At 34.1% G+C, this 20,133-nt stretch overlaps 1 protein-coding gene across 1 annotated transcript; it reads right to left on the bottom strand.

The window, feature by feature from the left end:
• Positions 1–366: 366 nt before the first annotated feature.
• Positions 367–19,114, bottom strand: LOC137398426 (myosin-13-like). The gene is made up of 15 exons (XM_068084534.1): positions 19,057–19,114; positions 12,670–12,831; positions 11,099–11,270; positions 8,305–8,380; positions 6,710–7,472; positions 5,571–5,666; positions 4,832–4,894; positions 3,219–3,314; positions 2,843–2,905; positions 2,632–2,694; positions 2,364–2,459; positions 1,426–1,488; positions 1,216–1,278; positions 1,034–1,129; positions 367–540 (listed from the first exon to the last, which is right to left on the bottom strand). Exons 1-15 carry the CDS (start codon positions 19,112–19,114, stop codon positions 437–439), a joined length of 2,034 nt encoding a protein of 677 aa, XP_067940635.1. The 3' UTR covers positions 367–436.
• Positions 19,115–20,133: the final 1,019 nt, after the last annotated feature.

Genomic DNA, 20,133 nt, shown 5'->3' with positions numbered 1-20,133 from the left:
TGACTGACAAATGATGATCCCAGTGCTGCTTATGACATAGCCTCAGATCATCATTACATTATTCACGGTTCATGGGATTAAAGTCTTTTTTAATACTCAGGATACTCATAATGTTTATCAACTTATTGCAGATCTAAATCTGGTTGAACAGGAAGATAGTATGGTTATATAGCGGAACTACCTGTGTAATTCTGTGGCTAGTTGATACAGTCCAGCAGAGTAAGTCACTGGAACATGTGCTTTTTAGTTACACTCTTTAAGTGGAATAGAGGGGGAAAGTTTAATAATCACTATTTATCTATGATTATAAAGTTTTTGAGCACAAATTCAAAATACAAGGCGGAAAAATTGGCTATTGGTATTTACATAAGTAATCGTAAAAATATTTGATTAAAAGCAAAACCAGATGAAAGGAAGAGAATTATGTTTGATATTATTAACTGTCTGGAGCGTGATATTGATTACCCATAGAATTTGTATCTCCTGGAGCCTGTAGGTACATAGTAAACTGTTCCAACCTCCGCTGCATGGCAGCCATATCTAAATAGATAGACACTTATTATAATTTATATACAAGCAACAGTTCCTTTTATTGATGAACAAGCGATATCAATGACAAAGTCATGAGTTGGGCTTTTATAAACCTACTAACATTAGTCAGAAAATCGAAACACAGTTTTTTTGATTAGAAGCCATCTAATTATGTGCTTCAGGCTGACGGTAAATTCTCACATGTTTTGTAGTTTTAGCAGCATTTGTATACTCGCTAAAAATTACCAAGAGGAGACAGACAATTGATGTATTGTTTTTGTTTTATTGTTTCATGGTCTAATTTGCTCTGAACAGCATTGACCAGTGTGAATCAAATTAATATCTATCTATTACAATCATATAAATTCAGACCACATTGATAGCATATGTAATATAATATACAACGCTAGCATGGGATTTATAGGTTTCTAGCAACCTGTACCAGGTACCTTGTGAGATAAAGAATCCCCAGTCTAGCAATATATGTACATAATTAAAGTACCTGCTTTCTGCTGTCTAGCCTCATCCTGTACTAATGACAGCCTCCTTTCACTTTCATTCTGTAATCTTCTTATCTGTTGTCGAGTCTCATCCAATGCTACAAAACAGTGATAAAAATGCTTTAGCATAAACATCACTGTTGGTGATTGTAATTGAATTTTTTTGCAGAAGAATAACACATACCTTTAGACTTTCGCTTGTCAGCCATCTTAAGATCACTGATTGTCTGATCAGCAACAGCGAGAACTACAGAATGATAAAGACAATGCGTTATAATTTGTCAAAACGGAGTGAAAATAGGTGAATTACCTGAAATCTTATAGATAAAGTTCACTGATTGTTCCACATAATAAAGCTAAAAAAGCTTTCCTCTTAGATAAGAATATTAAACACCTCTGGTGGTTTCTTTGTTGGCATCCTGGAGGTCACTGATTTTCTCATTAGCAGCAGCAAGTGCTACAATATGACCGACATAACTATTACTAGAAACTCCCATGTCATAAAACCCCCGACCAAAGTGATATTGGAAGAAAGAAAAGGTACTGATGGTTGAGAAATGCAATATTAGCAGTCAATTGGCACTGCAGTGCAATAGGATAACTGCAATGGTAGCTGCAATGGTAGCTGTAATGTACTAGGTATTATTATGTACAACAAACAACAATAATGAAAGAAAATGTTATTTGTTTATATATCTCCCCTGTTCTTCGCTTGTCAGCCATCATAAGATTACTGATTGTCTAGTTAGAAACAGTGCAAGCTACCGTGTGATAAAGAAATCTTACTATAATCTATCAAAACAGAGTGAATATAGGTGAATTACCGGAAATCTTCTAGATAATGTCTATTGGTTGTTCAAAAGGATCAAGCTAAAATAGCTTTACCCCTAGCTAAGAATATCACATACCTTTAGTTGTTTTTTTGTCGGCATCTTTGAGGCCACTGATTGTCTTATTAGCGGCAGCAAGGGCTACAATATAGCAGAGATAAATATTATAAATCTAACAAATATGAGATCAAAGGGAATAATTAGAAGCATGAGAAAATTATGGGAATAATTAGACGTAAGATTATAAAATCATCTAGACGGTTCTAGCTAAGTGTGGAAGCAAATACAGTAACTGAGTTACATATACCATAACCATACCATATACCATAAGTTTGGTGATAGATTCACCAAACTTGATTGTCGCATTTGTTAATCCAATCAGGGACAAATTGAACGGCATAGCAAGACGTTGATATACACTGTCACTTATAGAAGTATCTTACATTTCTTTCTCAGTATAACACAAACAATATGCTAGTAATATATCCACAAAATAAGTTACCTTTCGTCTGTTGATCAGATTTTTCCTTGAGAACTGAAATTTTCTGCTGACTCTCATGTTGTATATTACTAATATCTTGTTTAGTCTCTTCTAAAACTACAGGAGACAGTAATAATATGAACTGCAAGTCACACGAAAATAATAAGACAATTAATAAATAGCAGATTCAAGTTGAGGAAAATACTGTGACACTGCAAATGTGATATTTGTTACAAACAGTGCCGTAACTGCTTGTGTTTGACAATTGTATCAGAGGAATAATACATACCTTGAGACTTTTGTTTGTCGGCCATCTTAAGATCACTGATTGTCAGGTCAGCAACTGCGAGAACTACAGTATGATTGAAACAACTTATTTTAATCTATCAAAACGGAGTGATTATAGGTGAATTACCTAAAATCTTCTGGATAGTGTCAACTGATTGTTTTACAGAAGGCCGCAAAGAAAAGCTTTACTTTTAGATAAAAATGTTAAATACATCTAGTTGTTCCCTTTTCGGCATCCTGCAGATCACTGATTGTCTTATTAGCAGCAGCAAGCGCTACAATTTAACAAAGATAATTTTTTATTATAATCCAACCAACATGAAATAAAAAGGGGAACAACTAGGAGTAAAAACTAGAAAATTGTTCAGATAATTCTAACAAATTACGGATGCGAACATAGTAACTGAGTTACATATACCGTTATTAGATTTACCAAACGGTCAATTTTTGTATTTCACAATCAGAGCAGGTGCACATGAACCTTTATAACAAGACACTGATACACAATGCCAATTATAGAACTGTTCAACATCATTTTCAAAAAGTACACTAATAATAGACTAGTAAGATATTCACATAAGATATTACCTTTTGCCTGTTGATCAGTTTTTTCTTGTAAAACCTCAAGTTTCTGCTGACTTTTTTCATTTTGATCATTAAAAATCCTTTGAGACGCAGCTGAAGCTACAAGAAACAGTAATGGTATAAATTGGGCCTCACATAAAGATGGTAAGACATTGCATAAATGACAAAGTCAAGTTGAGCGAAAAATAAAAAGTTGAGTTAAGAAAAAAATATTATGTGACACAAAGAAACATGTGATGTCACTAAGAGCTAAGTCGCTGTTCATGTGTTATCAGGAAAACACATCAACAGGAGAATATTCAGATTCTGGAGAAAATATTGATACAGGATCTACTTCATGTTGCCCTTTCACTTCCATCCATGTTGAATTTAGCATTTCGGCCTACTGCCACCCATTTTACTAAAAATTGTTGATTTTGCTACATGATATGTAAACAATTTTTAAAATTCAAACACTATTTAGAACATTTTTGTTACATATTTCATGTGGCAAAAATGTTAAAAAACAGAGCAATGCAAAAAATTCAATTTAGCAATTCAATTAAATATTCAATTCAAAATTCAATTTTAATGTATCTATATATATCTGCATTTAGGCATTGCTAAAGGTATGTGGAGCTACAGTCACTATGAACCCAATTAACAAATTTACAGTCCCAGAACGTTTCACGGATGTTCTGGAAAACCCCAGAAACGTTTCATCTCAACGTTGTCACAAGATTATTTGTAGAGGTATTTTCAACACTCCACCGATGTTGGGGAAATACGTTGTTAGAACATATTTTTCGCAAAGCTCCAGCAATGTTGTGGAAATACTTTGCTGGAAGGCATTTCCCATAACGGCCCAGCAACGTTCTGGGAAATACATGTACGTTGCTGGATTGTACTTCCCACATTGGTATTCATAACAATTGTAAATTACGCACTGATCATATCTTACCCCCAAATGACAGTTGAGCTATAACGAACACTTAAAGTTTAAATGCCAACACACATACAGTTGCATGTTCTGTTTGTGCAACCAACTAGTTTTCAGTTTTATACCCTAATGTCATCATATTATATAATATTTAAGTATTAGTATACCATAATTATAGTAACACAAAACAGACAGATCTAAGTCAAACTATGGCCATCTAATCAGTTGTGAAGTATTTAAAACACTTGCTTGTCATAACACACACGCTCTAATGCACAGCGAGTGCTAATGGAACCTAGTCATTTTTGTGATATTTCTGATTTTCTGATGAAGTGCGGAAATCTAAATTTGTAATGACTTTTATTTATATTTATCTGCAGTATTGTGAAAACAACTTATTATAATCTGTCAAAACAGAGTCAATATATGTGAATTACCTAAATTTTGTTATACAATTTCAACGGTTGTTCCTCAGGAGGCAGCTAATAACGCTATATTCCTAAAAAGAATATTACATACCTCTATTTGTCCGCTTGTCAGCCGTCTTAAGGTCACTGATTGTCTGGTCAGCAACAGCAAGAGTTACATTATAACTTAATTATAAGTGAATTCCTTGGAACTTTCTAGATGTTGTCAACTGATTGTTCCACAGAAGGCAGCTAAACAGGCTTTACTCTTAGATAAGAATATGACATACCTCTAGTTGTTCGCTTTTCAGCCTCCTGGAGCTCACTGATTGTTTTATTAGCAGCAGCAAGAGCTACAGTATAACAGAGATAATTTTTATTATAATATAACTAACATGAGATCAAAGGGAATAATTAGAAGCTAAGCTCATAAAACTATTAAGATAATTCCAGCATAATACGGGAGGCGAACACAGTAACTCGGTTTCATATACCATTATTAGATTTACCAAACTATTGAGTGTTGTATTTGACAACCAAATCAGGTGCACATTGATGTGCGTAGTAAGACTTTGATATAAATTGTCAGTTATAGAACTATCCAATATCTATTCCTCAGTAGTACAATAACATATACTAGTAAAGTAAGATATTCACATAAGATGTTACCTCTTGCCTGTTGTTTAGTTTTTTCCTGCAGAGCTAAGATTTTTTGGAAACTTTCTCTCTGTAGTTCTGAATGTTTCTGTTCACTACACTTTTGAAATTTTGCCATCGAATATTGAGTTCCAGCCAATTCTAGAACAAATGAATAGTGACAAAAGAACTTGCTATTACATATGTTACCGTACTAATGCTTGTACATGACAACCACAGCAAATGTTGAACACATCATTATTTGGATATACTATTCACCTGCATAACAAGACACTGACATACATGTACAATGTCAATTATAGAATCATCTAACATTTCTATCTCAGTACTACACTAGCAATAGACTATTAAGATATTCACATAGGATGTTACCTCTTGCCTGTTGCTCAGTTTCTTCCTGTAGAGCTAAGACTTTTAGCTGACCTTCTCTCCGTAGATTACTAATTTTCCGTTTAGCCTCCGCTGTGGCTACAAGAAACAGTAGTAGTATGAACTGAGTCTTACATGACGATAGTAGGAGATTAAACAAAAAGCAAAGGCGAGTTGAGCAAAAAATAAAACGTGACAATACAAAAGCAATGATGTCAGTAAAACCCAAGTTGCTGTTCTGGTGTTATCAGAATGACAATATTTAAATAATGAAAAAATATGCAATTTCCAAGCTACTATATGCTGACCTTTTATTTGTGATTCATGTACCAATTTAGCTCTCTGCCTACTGCCAGCCATTTTACAGAAAATGGTCGATTCTGCTACATGATATGTATACACTTTTCACTTTCAATCACTATCTAGAAAATTTTGGTTACATATTTTATGTTGCCAACATTTTAAAAACAGAGCTATACAAAAAATTCCCTGTATGTACACCTGCACCTGAATTATGAATTTCAGCCAAAACTCAACATCATACTAGTTGCCCCTACTATCAGCAGCAATGGTGAATGGAACCACTCATTGTCTCATGGTAACTTTCTCAGTTAATATCTATAAAAGTCAGCTAATCTAGTTTCAATTTTAATATCCAAGATTAGTATTATTATAAACTAAAGGCTGCATATTAAAGTAAGAGACCAATGAAATTCATACTATAACTTGCCATTCAGTATATAATTACATTTGACAAAAAGATCGAGAATCATTATGTTAAGAACTTTCATTATTTAACAATTAAAATGCTGTGGATAATCCACATCAGTATAAATGAAAGAGGTAAAACTACTGACCAGCTGATTAGCTATTCATAAAAAAGTATATTGGTAAACTTTCCAACTGTATAAACTTGCAGCTTTGAATTCTGTCACACCAAATACGTGAATTCCAATAAACTATTTAGCAGCATTTTGCAAGTACAATAAATCATAATGCACTTACATGTAGGTCTGTGTCAAAAAATACTTTGAAAACCAAATAAAGATGAACCTAGATTTTGCTACATTGATTTGCAATCTTCTACCTCTAGACAGCTGGTATCACCCAATAGCTGGTATCATTTTTTATAACCATCCTACCTTCTACAGCTAACTTCAGCTGCCAACTCATCAGTAGCTCTGATGACCTTGTTGTCTTTTTATCCACCGCCTCATCTAAAGGGGTCCTGTTGTATTTACTTTTTATGACAAGGAGAGAAGAAACAGTCTCAAGAGACGCAGATTCTAGCATGACCTTCAGAGCATATGTATTTCCATTGGCTGCTGCAATGTGTAGTGCAGTTTGGAGGTCATTATTCTGTATCTTTAGTAGTGAGTTTCTATGTGGTGTAGAGAAGTTTTTGAGCAAGATGCTTATACACTCACTGCTTCCCTGCAATGCAGCTAATTCGATAGCTGTTGCACCATGCTTATCTTTTTCAGCAATAAACTCGTACTTTCTCTCATCACTGACCGTATCGAGCAGTAACTCTACACTTGTATTGTCTCCCTTCTGCGCGGCAAGGTGTAAAACAGTTTTTTCACTTTCCTTCTCCTTTATACACAGCAACTGGTCTGCTATCCCTCTGAGGGGAGAGAGAAACATACAACATATTTTTGTCTGGCCTTTATTTACAGCTATCATTACAGCTGTGTTGGAGTCGTATTTAATGGTTAGCAATAGCCTAAGTAACCGAGCTGGTTCAATGCCCCATACAGCTTTCCTCAATGAACGAAAATCTATTTCTGTATAGCGAGTATACTTCCACATTTTTCCAAACAATGTATTGTCTCTATCATCCAGCTCATCTCTAACATGCAGCGCATCTCCAACATACTTCCTTAGCAAGTCCTCCATGTTTAACTGTAACATATATGCTAAACTCTATTAGCTGCTGCACACAGTAAAAGAAGATAAATAATGAGAATAAAGTGTAGCACGACTGTTGATTTAGAAAGCTGCCAACTAAACAGAGTGGCAACATGTGAACCCTGAATATTTAAAGAGTTTAGAAAGGAAGTAAAAGATTGTGATACTCTGGGGAAGCTAGGAAATAAAGCATCAACACATTTGTTATTAACCTGATATAATTACCAGGTAAAAAGACTATAGTAAACTTTATCTGGTGCCAAAAGTTCTTTGCACTCTCTTGCATTGAGCACCATTCTACTAGTAGACTTGAAGCTGAATACAATCAGTAGAGTGTAGCTATTTCTGACCAAAGTAAAAGCTGGAATAAGCAAACATACTACAGTTTTCAAGCTGTTCACAAGATGAACGTGAAATATCTCCAGTAGGGTATCTTCAGCTATAAATATCTTTCAGTTTTTATAGCTGCAGGTAAACCTAGATATTTACAGAATATGAATAGGAAGGAAATATTTCATAATCTGGCAGAACTGAGAAACATGAAATATCTGCAGTAGGAAGTGTTTGCTGGTAGGATTATGACTGAAGAATGATATCAGAGCCTCCTGACCTTAACTTAACCTCACGACATGACAGGCTCTATGAATCTCCTCAGGGTAGAGAGTGATAGTCTCATGATTCAGTGTTATATTATAATCACAATGACTCAGTGACTCCCTTCATCTACTCTATTATTCTCAATAAATAAAATATCAAAATATGCTAATATAATCTATAATTACACTTGCCTGTCCTATTCTGTTTGTCATCTGCTCTGACTACTTACTACAGGCTTCTTTGTAGGTTGTAGATATACGTACTTATGGCTCCGGCACTCATCGGTAAGCCTGTCTCCTAGTTGGCTGTGAAGAATAACAGTTATCCAATAGGGAATCAAGATGATTCTATTAGAAATTGAATGAATGAACAATAGGTAATTGGTACTGCAGCTTCATGATTAGCCGGTTATACAGTCTTGCTACTAGATGACTACATGGGCTGTTTCTTAGTTCAAGTCAAGTGTATTTGAATAAAAACACGAAAATAGTCACTTGTAAAGTCTGAGAAAATTATTAATAACTAGTTTGATATTACAGTTTAATTAAATACGGTTTAATTTTTTCAAATCAAATTATAATACATTTTTGCATAAAAATGCATTAAAAGTAGTTTTCATCTGACAAACTTTTAATATTATATAACTTTAAAGAACTATTACCGTTAAATACCATTCATTTAAACATACCATTATTGATTGCTATGTTTGAATGTCTGAGTTCAAAATCTGTGTGATGTAATATTTTCCCCAACATCCAGCAACGACTTCAAAAAGACAAACTTCTCTTTTATTATAGCTAATGCCACTCATAGTAAGTCAGCTGGTGGGAGGTACTAATATGGCTACTGTTACTCAGACGGGGCCTAATAAAGTAAAGTAGTAGGTAAGGGAAGCTTACAAAGGGCATTGAAATCAAAGTTACTCAAGTGCTGGTTAAATCTTTCTAAAACAATTGAGGTTGTACTGACTATAAGGAGTTGTCCGCCTACTGCATAGGCAATCATTATTAAAATTATCATAAATTCTAGGCGGGTAATTTGAGGTTGATATATTTAGTTTAAAAATCTCAGTTTTGGCATGCACCTGCCATATAACTTGATACCCTTCTCTGGATCAAATCATTTGATCAGGATATTTTAATTGGTGTCAGAGGAGGGGAAAGTGTAGCTAAGCAAGTGACATGCAACTATCAACTACGTCATCAGCAAAAGTGCCCATGTTTTCTGAAGTCATTTGCAATATGACAATTAACTTGAGAACAAGAGAACAATGTTCCGGTGAAGACCGCATGACAAATAAACAACACTTCACTGTAGGCTTGCCAAAGGAACGAAGCTGTCACCTTAAATAAAATATATTTAAAAGAAAAGCAATGTGGCAGCACAGATTTTTGTTACCCATCGTGATTCAAGTACAACAATGGATAGCTGGACAATAAAATATTTGTCAAATAAATTAAAGACATATGAACTTGTCCTTTACATTTAAAGGTCCGAATTTGAATGTTTGATTTATCTCATATTGGGAAGGATTACTAGTAATTTACTATTTCATTGTGGTGTCAATTTTTTGTCCATTTTTCCATGTTTTATTGGAAATGAATATTGCATTCATCTGAAATCAACTGAATTATCTCTGTCTGAGGATTGCAATACATTAAGTCAGTCATAAACTTCTGATACCAACATTCTTCTCGCAACACTTCTGAAAACTGATCAAACAGGTTTCAACTCATTGGAAATGTACTGTATGGTTCGTATTATCTAAAATTGGATTTGAAGAAAAGATAAAATGTGAAAAAGTGTTTAAAACTGAGAGGTTTATTGCTTTGATTCCTATTTCAATCCTTTTTTCATAAATAAAATATTTTTTATATTGTCAAGAATCACAATAATTTCACTGCAACTTATTATGTTTATTCATATTGTGGCAAATTTGTAACACTAATAAAAATTGCGCTATTGAGCATTTGTTGATGAACAGATTGCCAAGAGTAAAGCTGGAATTAGTGAAGAACTACACTTTTTATTTACTCGACCTGGAATATATAAAATTACTCTGAAGAAAAAAAGTTTATGTTTATGTGAAATCATTACTGATGCGTTTTGAAATATTGCTAAAAGTGAGGAAATTTTTATGTTACCAGCACTGAGTATATGTGATCTGCCAGGTATATTTGGTGTAACTTCACCAGATCGATCAAATTGACGCATATAAAATACTATCTGCATTAATTGTGTTCGGGAACAGATTTACATAAAGCAATAGTTTTATTGAGAGTTGTCTTTCGTACTGTAAAACAACTCCAAATATGCAATCTACTGAAATTTTGAGCTGATTAGACTGCATACCCATATGCAGTCGTACATGTCAATAGTGTTGGAGAGACCAATGGAAATATGCAATGTGTTTTACAGCTAGCCTACTGTAACAATGCATCAGTCTCGAACCATTCAAATCGGAGTTGTCCTAATTTTGTACACAAGACTGATTATGAAATTGACATTGCTATGCAAACTGAAGTTTTTTAAACTGGCTGTATTGAAAAGTTTTACATATTCTAAGAAATTCTATAAAATATTTTGCTATTGCACTGCTAAGCTATCGCCAGCATGTATTGAATTGAGACTTATACATGCTTAAAACACTAGTCATGACTCAAAAGTCCTTAGTCTATTGCCTGTGTTTTGACATGGTATATACAAACCGTCCAGCAGTAATGTGGTTGTGTTGATAAGATTTATTATGGATAAGATCTACTATATAAACTACATACATGGCCTCTCGCCTTTCCAACTTAAGGCATTACATCTGAAGTATTTTTGGACATTTGTGTCATAGAAATATTTGGCCCTATGCTGTGTTGCAGGACTGTAGTCAAGTGCAAAGTCTTCTGCCCATACACGGCGCCTGGCAGCAGCTGCTGTAGTTAGTGCATTTTGCTGTTGTTGCCGTTTCATCTGCTCTAAAAAATTTGGCTCGCTGAACAACTGTCATTGCTAGTGCATCATGTTCTTGTCACCGATGCATCTGCTCGAAGGTTTCTGCACATCTGGCCGCTGTAGTGGCTGCTCTGAGCTGTTTGAATCGCTGCTGGGTCAGCTCAGCAGTCTTGTTTTTTTTTATGACGTAGCTGTGTTTGCTCTGCAGTTTCTGCTCTCCTAGCTGCTGATTTTCGATTTTGCTGTCTTTCTCTACGGGATTCAATCTGTTCTTGCGTTTGGGCAGCAGTTCTTTTGGAGGCTTTGTACTGCTTCAAGCGTTTCTAAAAGTGAATAAGATGGTGTGCTCTTTTGTAATATACATGTACGCTGCTCGCTTTCTTCTCACCATCCCCTATCGCAACGCTCGGAATGCCTGAACAAGTTCTGTAATAGCTGTAGTTTTGTAGTACTTATAGCTGGAAAAAAAGTAAAAGTAAATCCGCGGTGGAAAAAAATGAGCATGCTTACTATCACAAACAGTTGCAGATCCAACGTTTTAAGTAGTGGAGATGTGGCAACTCGTAGACAATAGAACATTGAATAAGAAATACTAACTTTTTTGATGTAAGAATTTAGTAGGTGAAACGCAGTAGCTGTACCCATGCAAGTTCGGTAGTAGCTGTAGTTCTGTAGTACTCGCAGCTGGAAAAAAGTAAAAGTAACTCAGCCGCGGAAGGAAATTAACATTCTTACTATCCCGAACAGTTGCAAATCCAATGTTTTCTACCCTTTCACTGAAGTAGACTCATTCATGCGTTTTCTATGGTCGACCGGCGTAGACACATTTTTGCAACTTTCCCAGCATCTGCTAGTAACTGAATTTTTTTATTTGTTGATAACATTATATCCTTTCAGATTTTGTTGATTACACGGATAATTAAAGAGAACAAAGTATGGATACAATGAATTTTTTGCATACCAATGCTTGTTAAAATGTTGGCAAAATGAAATATATATCCAGAACAAACGTTCCAGATTGAGTTTGAAATTGAAAAAACTATTGTATACATATGAAACAATATCGGCAAAATGGCTGGCAGTGGGCCGATAGCCAAATTTGTACATGGACGCAAGTGCAAGGGTTTTGTATTGGAAGTGTGGCAATTCATAGACAATACAACATTGAATAAGAAAATTTTACCTATTTGATGTGGAAATTTAGTAGATGAGAACTGCGTTTTTTCCAGTGAACGCAGGAAACAAACATTTACATGACCTTCTCGGTACATGTTGGCAGTAAATATTAATTGCTTGTAAACTACTACTCATTAATTTATTTTATTTAATGAGTAGTACATTTGTATAGCTGTATAAGCATCACTGTATAGGCCGCAGAACTCAAATTGGTGTTTTTTCAACATGGCAGCAACTTTGCTGTTTGAAACGAAACAGTGCCGATGGGCACTGTAAAGAGGCCCGCTATACCAGAGATCACGTGATTTTTGTGTAAAGACGAATAATAGGTTATGTATAGAGGCACACTAACTGGAGAATCCTGTTAATACTCCCTTGCAGCAAAAGAAAAACCACAGAATAACTGCACCCATATATAAGCCGCATGTCTCACAAACCATCAGTAAAAAGTAGTGGCTGATAGTCCGAAAAGTACGGTACTCTATAGCGCGGACAGACACAGACAACGATAGCTGTTTATATTGTAGATGTTCTTTAACATTGAGGCGACTGTCATAAGAGATTTTTATCTTAGCTTTGTTCTTTTTCAAAGCAATGAATAGGCGGTCTGGTCTGACGTGCATGAGAGTGTTTGGATCTGCAAATAAATCAGTCAGGAGTTACGTAACCATGAACATCTCTGCCTAAAAGTAACCATTGTGTATTGAGGTATTGCGGTTGGGGAGTAAAGCAAGATACGGGTCAGCATCTTTTTTAGAAAGATTTGTCGTTGTTTACCCACACTTTTCCACTTGTCCATTAGCTTGAGGATATTGTGAAGAGCTGGTGTGGTTTGAAAGCATGTTTCTGCTAAAAAACTCTTGTATTTTTAGCTAGCATAACAAAGTTCATTATTTGTCATGACGGTTTCTAGTATTCCGTGTCTGGCAAATATAGAATTCAGTGAGTTGATAATAGCAGTGCTTGTTTTGCTAGAGAAATGAGATAATTTCATATATCTAGAGCTGTAGTAGTCTACGACTAGAATGTAGTCTTGAATCTTAAAACGGAAAAAAATTAGTCATTATGCTTGCTGCAATAATCTTTCTAGAAGCATCATTGGTTTGAGAGGCTAACAAAATTCTGGATGGTGTGTCTTTCAGGTGCTGTAGTTTTTCATCATCTCAGCTAATTTTTGCAATATTCCAGGCCACCACACAAACGGACAAACTCATTCACTACACTTTGTATTCATAGATGACCTGTGTGAATGGGCTTTAGAATTTGACTTCTCACACTGATTGGTATCACTATCGTTTGATTGTGGAGCAATAAATTGCCAACAAAAGTGAGGTCATTCCTTCCTTGTTAGTATGTTTGACTAAAGATCAACTCTATGGTAATTATTTTAGTAAGACATAATAGTAACAAATAACATGGCAATTATAATAGTAATAGTGAAGTTGCAAGTATTTTAAAGCTATCCTTTTTACTTAAAATGTATAAATAAAACTTTATTTAGAGTTCAGTTTTTTCTTGCATTCTAACTATATAGTTAAGTTTTGATGATCATGTTTTTAATATATTACTGCATTCCACTATAACTATTATTTATTTATTATGAAAACTTTGATAAAAGTTTTTGTCCAAAAGCAAATATAGCAAGTAACAATCAAACAAATTGTTTCAGGACAGTTCCGCCTCTTTTTTACACTTTTAGGCCATCTGTGACAAAGTGGTTGATATTACTAAATGTATTATCGTTTGTTGATTACTAATTGAGCGGTAGATACACCCAACCATAAGTTGGCCATTAATGCTGACTATAAGAAAAATAATTTTGTATTTTGCTTTCATAAGGCTCTGATGTGTACTGGAGAAGCTTTTTCTGAATGAAAAAAATGCAGCACAGAGTAAGTTGTCTTTCAGAGTAGGTCAGAGGATATACACTTTACAAATTAAAATGGTTGACAACATGAAAAAGTAGCAAATAGCTTGTTGTATTGCACTAGTACCTTCCTTCTGTGTAGATAATAGAGTGATTTATTTCTGCCAGCTGTCATTTGCACCCGTTGTTACAATTTGTTACTTTTGTTACCCTTTGTCAAACTAAGTTGGCTTTTTACAGTTTCATGAAGTATAAATTTGCTATCTCTATAATGAAGCAAATTTGGGTTTCAGATTAATTGAAGCTTCTGTTGCAGCTTTGTACCATATATACAAATTGCACAGAAAACTTGAATAAACAATAATTGTGAAAGTCATAAAACTCCCCAAACTTGTATATCCCTTTCGCTAGTATTTTATAAAAAATGGCAGCCATACAACAGGTTTGTTACTTTAAAATTACAAATAATTACAATTACTTACAATTTAAAATCTTTTTACACAACTTATGAATTTTATTGTGATTACTCTTGCTATGAGTTAATTACAGTCATATTTCAACACACAAGTTTGAGTTGGTACATCTCAAAGTTATTAAATCTTGTCATGTAATGTGATTGGGCTAATTCAATACAATTGAAATTTGAGTTCTCCATTACGCTTTAATATTAATCTAAAAGCTGATTAATTTTCATAACAAACAATATATTTGCTTTATTGTAATTCAACCAGCTACGTCCAAACTTTGTTTTCAAATTTATTTTACCGATGTTTAAATACCTCTCAGTTGCTCTTTTACTTTATCACTTGACAAGCTGATCCAAGTGTTAGGAAGTTTATTCAAACTATTTTAATAATATTTCATGTATATAAATAGTTATGCAACATTCTAACTGTTTCTAAACTCTGCAATTATAATTTATCAGCGACTGAATTTTTTAAATATAAAACTAAGTACCTTTTTGTAGCACCTGTATTATTTTGCAGTTTAAAGAACGTTTTGCAGATTAAAGTATTACCTAGAAATTATATTTTACATAAAAAAACATGAAGTAATTTTCCAAGATTATAAAACTTATACCAAAGTTCAAGAGGTGTCCTATAAGCATGTTTCCAAGTGTCATTCACCTGAATGCGGTTTATCTGCTGTTTATAGGCTTTCTGTTGGACTCTATATTTTAAATTAAATGTACTATAATTCTTAACAGTATGAGATTCTCTTCATGCATGCTCATTGTAATGTGATGTTATGGAAGGAGATAATTTAAATTGATAGATCGATCAGATGAATACTTATAAATAATCTAGAACTGCCGTATCAAACTTGATTTGCACTAATTTAAGTCTTTCAACTTCTTCTGCTGGTTTTGGTTCCACGACCAAACACAAGCGGAGCGAATGTTTGAGAGTTTTATGATAAATGCATGTGCACACAAATCATAAAAATTATTCATCAACAACGTCCCATACCTTGTACCAAAATCTCATCAACAAATTTAACCATTTTTCAATAGAGTCGCTTAAGGATAATAATAATACAAAACACATAAAAACCTATATAAATATGTTACCAAGTCTTTGTAAATTGTCGACAATATTTTAAAACTTACCCATCTGATCGGATTATACACAAATAGACAGATTAATTTGGCCGAAATTTGTAAATAAATCTTGCCAAGCCTTATTTTTATCAAAATTAAGACCGACAAACCAAACTCCGAGTGACAAAGGATAGAACCATTAAGTCGTGCGCATTTCACGAAAAAAGGAAATGTACATTTCACCAGTATATAGCATTGTCTAATTGTTGAAAGTTTCTGTAATTAATGTAGAAGTACAAAAATTTAATCGTTTATTTTTTGCCAATTTTAAAGTAACTGACATTTTGGATGCTTCTGAGTACTTTGGTATTGTAACTGATGTCCAAAGCAGTGAAAGTAAAGGAAATGACAATGATATTTTTTCTAACGATTTTTATGAGATTCTTACAATATTTAATTATAAGTTTGGATGACCACTGAAGTGTTATAGTCACACTAACAACATCGATGATGGGCAATATGCTACTGTTATTATTTTTTCTAAATAGTTTTGTTAACTAGATTTTTTTTAAATCTATATAAATATTACAACTTCTTGATATTGTTAGCTAAGATGTTTTGAAATGTAAACAAAGTTGAGCATTGGTTTTCTATTATTACTGTATTACTGTAATAATAATATTGGTTATTCTAATAATATTTGTGCATTTCAATTCTAATATTGCATTTTTCTTATTGCATGGGAAGATATATGAAAATATAATCTTTTCTTTCATTATTACTGTTTTTCATGACCAAACACTTCTTTAAATAGATTTTCTAAAGATCCATATAAATATCACAGCTTTTTGATATTGTTAGCTATGACGTTTTGAAGTGTAAACATTGGTTTTCTATTATTACTATCTTAATAATATTGGTTATTTTAATAATATCAGTGCATTTTATTTCTAGTATTGGCCAATACTGCATTTCTCTTATTGCAGGGGGAGAGATATAAACATATAATCTTTTCCTTTCATTATTGCTGTTTGTTGTACACGGACACCTAGTACAATACAGCTACCATTACAGTTCTCCTATTGCACTGCAGTGCCATTTGACTGCTAATATTGCATTTCTCAATCATCAGTACCCTTTCTTTTTCCAATATCACTTTGGTTCTGGGCTGTATGAGAGGGGAATTTCTGTTACTATATATCCATATTTAAACGTTTAAGTTTGGATGATCATGTTTTTAATATATTACTGCATTCGACCACAATTTATTGTTATTGATTATGAAAACCTCTCTAAAAGTTTTTGTTCAAGGCCAAACATAGCAAGTAACAATCAGACGAGTTGAATCAAGACAGTTCCGCCTCTATTCTACAATTTTAGGCCATCTGTGACAAACTGTTTGATATTACTAAAAATAATATTGTTTTTTAATTACTACTTGAGCAGTAGATACACCCAACCGAAACTTGGCCATAAATGCTGACTGTAAAAGGAATCATTTTGTATTTTTCTCCCATGAGGCTCTGATGTGGACTGGGGAAACTTCTGCTGACTGAAAAATAGGCAGAACAGAGTAAGGTGACTTTCAGGGTAGGTCAGATGATATACAGTTTACAATTTATCATAGTTGACGGCATGAATAAGTAGCAAAGAGCTTGTTGCATCACACTAGTACCTTTCTTTTGTGTTGATGTTGGTGTGATGTTTCTCTGTTTGGTGTCAGCTGCACCGTTGGTTGCAATATCAAATCAAATTGGGTTTTACATCTTTAGGAAGTATAATCTTGTTTTCTATGTTATGAAGCGACATACGATTACAGATTAATTGAGGTTTATGTTGTAAATATTCAACAGATAAAAAAAACTACACTTATGAAAGTCATATAACGCTTCAAAAATGTATATCCTACTTGGCAGCATCTTATAAAAATGGCTGCAATACAAACTGCTTCAAACATAATCTAACTTAAATCTAAAAATCATTGTTAATAGTGTATGATTTCTATTTTCATTGCATCTGCCTGACTAAATAACAGTCAAACCAAAACAAAATTTTACAAAAAGTTTGAATATACATTTGTGAAACTCATAAAAATCCCCATAAATGTACATCCCTTTTGCTATTATTTTATAAAAAAGTGGCAGCCATACAAATTGCTTTTAACTTTAAATATACAATTACTTACAATATAAATTTTTTGTAAACAATTTATGAATTTTATTGTGATTGCCCTTGCTATGAATTAATTGGAGGCATACTTCAACACACGAGTCAAACGTGTTCCAAGTCTGAGCTCGTACATCTCAAATTCATCAAATATTGATATGTAATTCGGTGGAGGTTATTTATTGCAATTAAAGTTTGAGTTCTATACTACTCTTTAATAATAATCGGAAGTGTGATTAATCTTCATAACAAACAATATATCTACTTCATTGCGATTTCAACCACTACGCCAAAACTTTGCTTTGCTGACAAAGTGTTTGATATTACTAAAATAATATCATTTGTTGATAACTACTTGAGCAGTAGATATTTTCAGCAATATTTTTCAGCTCGCAGCAAATGAATTTTTCAAAGATGAAAACTCATCGTTGCTAGATTTGGATTCAGCGAGTATTCAAGTTACCATAAACATGGTATGGCTAACTTAGATGATGTACGTAGGCTCACCTAATAAATATTGTCACTTTAACTAGGCATACAACTCTGTATATCAAGTGAGCCATCATGTGTATCTCAAGATTTTTAGCATGTCTCCGCGTATCCTTTACCTCAATGCTGTCTCTCAGTTGCCTTGAGGCTGAATTTTGGAATCTATATTATATTTCTAACGTACTATAATTCTTTATAGTACATTATAATTAGCTTGGCTCAAGTGTGCTCGGCTTGACTCGGTTGGGTTTGCACAGTCTACCACAGTAAGGATATAATTCATTTTTTCTTACGCTGTGCTTAATTAACATTAGTATCTATTTGCATTGGCATTGCAAAAATATGAAAAACAGCTTATAAACAGTGGCAGGTAGTATAGTTGCCTGCCACTTGCCATCAGCTTAGCAAATTTTCAATGTATAATTTGAGTAAGCTAGTAGCTGTATTGCTAAACTTTCTAATAAGAGCCGTGAGAGCAAACTTAAGTGATATTGCGCCATAACTTAACCAGTTTAAAAATGAACTAACTTTTCATATAGAGTATCGAATGTGTTATATTACCTTTTTATTTTCATGCAAACTAAGTTTAGTAAATTTAATACTTGGCTTTTTGTAGTTCCATTGAGGAATGTTAAACTGTTTATAAAAATAATATCTGCTAACAGTTTGTTTTAGTTAAATACCCGCTGAACTCCAAGTGTCGCATGGGTAATTATAAAAACAGTGTATAAACAGTGGCAGGTATGTAAAGTTTCCATTAGGTAATTCTAAGAAGCTAGTATCCGTATTGTCTAACTTACCCATAAAAGCCTTGAGATCCAGCTTCAGTGATGTTGCGCATGACACATTGTTGTGCATTATGTACATGTATATTTTAACCCAGATAATGACTAACTGCCCAATGAACCCATTATATATGTTTCCCATTTAACTTAGTGGGTTAACTTAATGCATCAGGAACAAGATGTTCTGCCATCAAATCCTCCGTAAGTGGATGTTTAGATGTGAATATGGGTGCCAAATTTGAATTTGATATAACTTGACGCGGAGACGAAAGACAAAATTCTAACATATAAACACCGAGATTCATATAGACTGATAATACTGTACTCTAGAATTGCCAACATGTCATTTGCTATTATTTAATTTATGTATAAATGCAAACTCTTGGTATATTTAAATTTCATCTGCAAACTTTCAGGTATCAAGCCAGTAAGACTTTGGATAGGATGAAAGAAAGAAAGCAGCACATGATTTTGGAAAGAAAAGGGAATGGAACCCATTAACTTAGACTACTGGGGATACGGCCATGTAGCCATGTTGCCGGCAGCCGTCATTTTTTGTCCAACTCTTTACTTGAAGGGCTTTCGTCCCTCTGTTTGATGCTTTTGCAAAGCCGGCAGTCTTTGCAGGTTTGCATACTTAGGTCGTCTGCCTTGTCGTACTTGGTGCCTAACCTGTGTTCTAGTGTGTACCGGAACTCTGCCAACATCTCGAGCCATCAAGATACTTGATTTGAAGGTCCCGTCTTTTGGCACAGCCATCAAAGACAAGCGTGGTCGGTTCAAAGGAGGACTTCCTGGCCATACAGGAGAGGTCGAACGTTCTTTATGGTCTTGACGATAGCTAGCAGTTCCCATCGGGCAACACAGTAATTGCACTCTGGAAGGGGTTAGAGTTTTGCTGTAGAAGGTAATGATTTTCTCTCAACCCTCTTGCACTTGAGACAGAACAGCTTTTAATCCGTATCTGCTTGCATCAGAATCAAGAATATCCTGTTTCCGGGGATCTGGCTAGCTTGGGACCAGTGCAGAGCTGATCTTGTTCTTTAGCCAGTTGAAATAGTCTCTTCCTCATCAGTCTATTTCTATGATTCC

Source organism: Watersipora subatra, chromosome 6 (genome assembly GCF_963576615.1).
Source record: "Watersipora subatra chromosome 6, tzWatSuba1.1, whole genome shotgun sequence".
Lineage (NCBI taxonomy): Eukaryota > Metazoa > Bryozoa > Gymnolaemata > Cheilostomatida > Watersiporidae > Watersipora > Watersipora subatra.
This window is presented reverse-complemented; position numbering and strand designations above follow the sequence as displayed.

Bases quoted from the DNA above. Each gene is read 5' to 3' on its own strand.
- LOC137398426 (XM_068084534.1), bottom strand. From the start codon at position 19,114: ATGCACAACAATGTGTCATGCGCAACATCACTGAAGCTGGATCTCAAG. The intron at 12,832-19,056 runs GTAAGTTAGACA...ATTTATTTGCAG, and splicing joins GGATCTCAAGGCTTTTATGG to ATCCAAACACTCTCATGCAC. The intron at 2,695-2,842 runs GTATTTAACATT...ATCATACTGTAG, and splicing joins CGAAAAGGGAACAACTAGAT to TTCTCGCAGTTGCTGACCTG.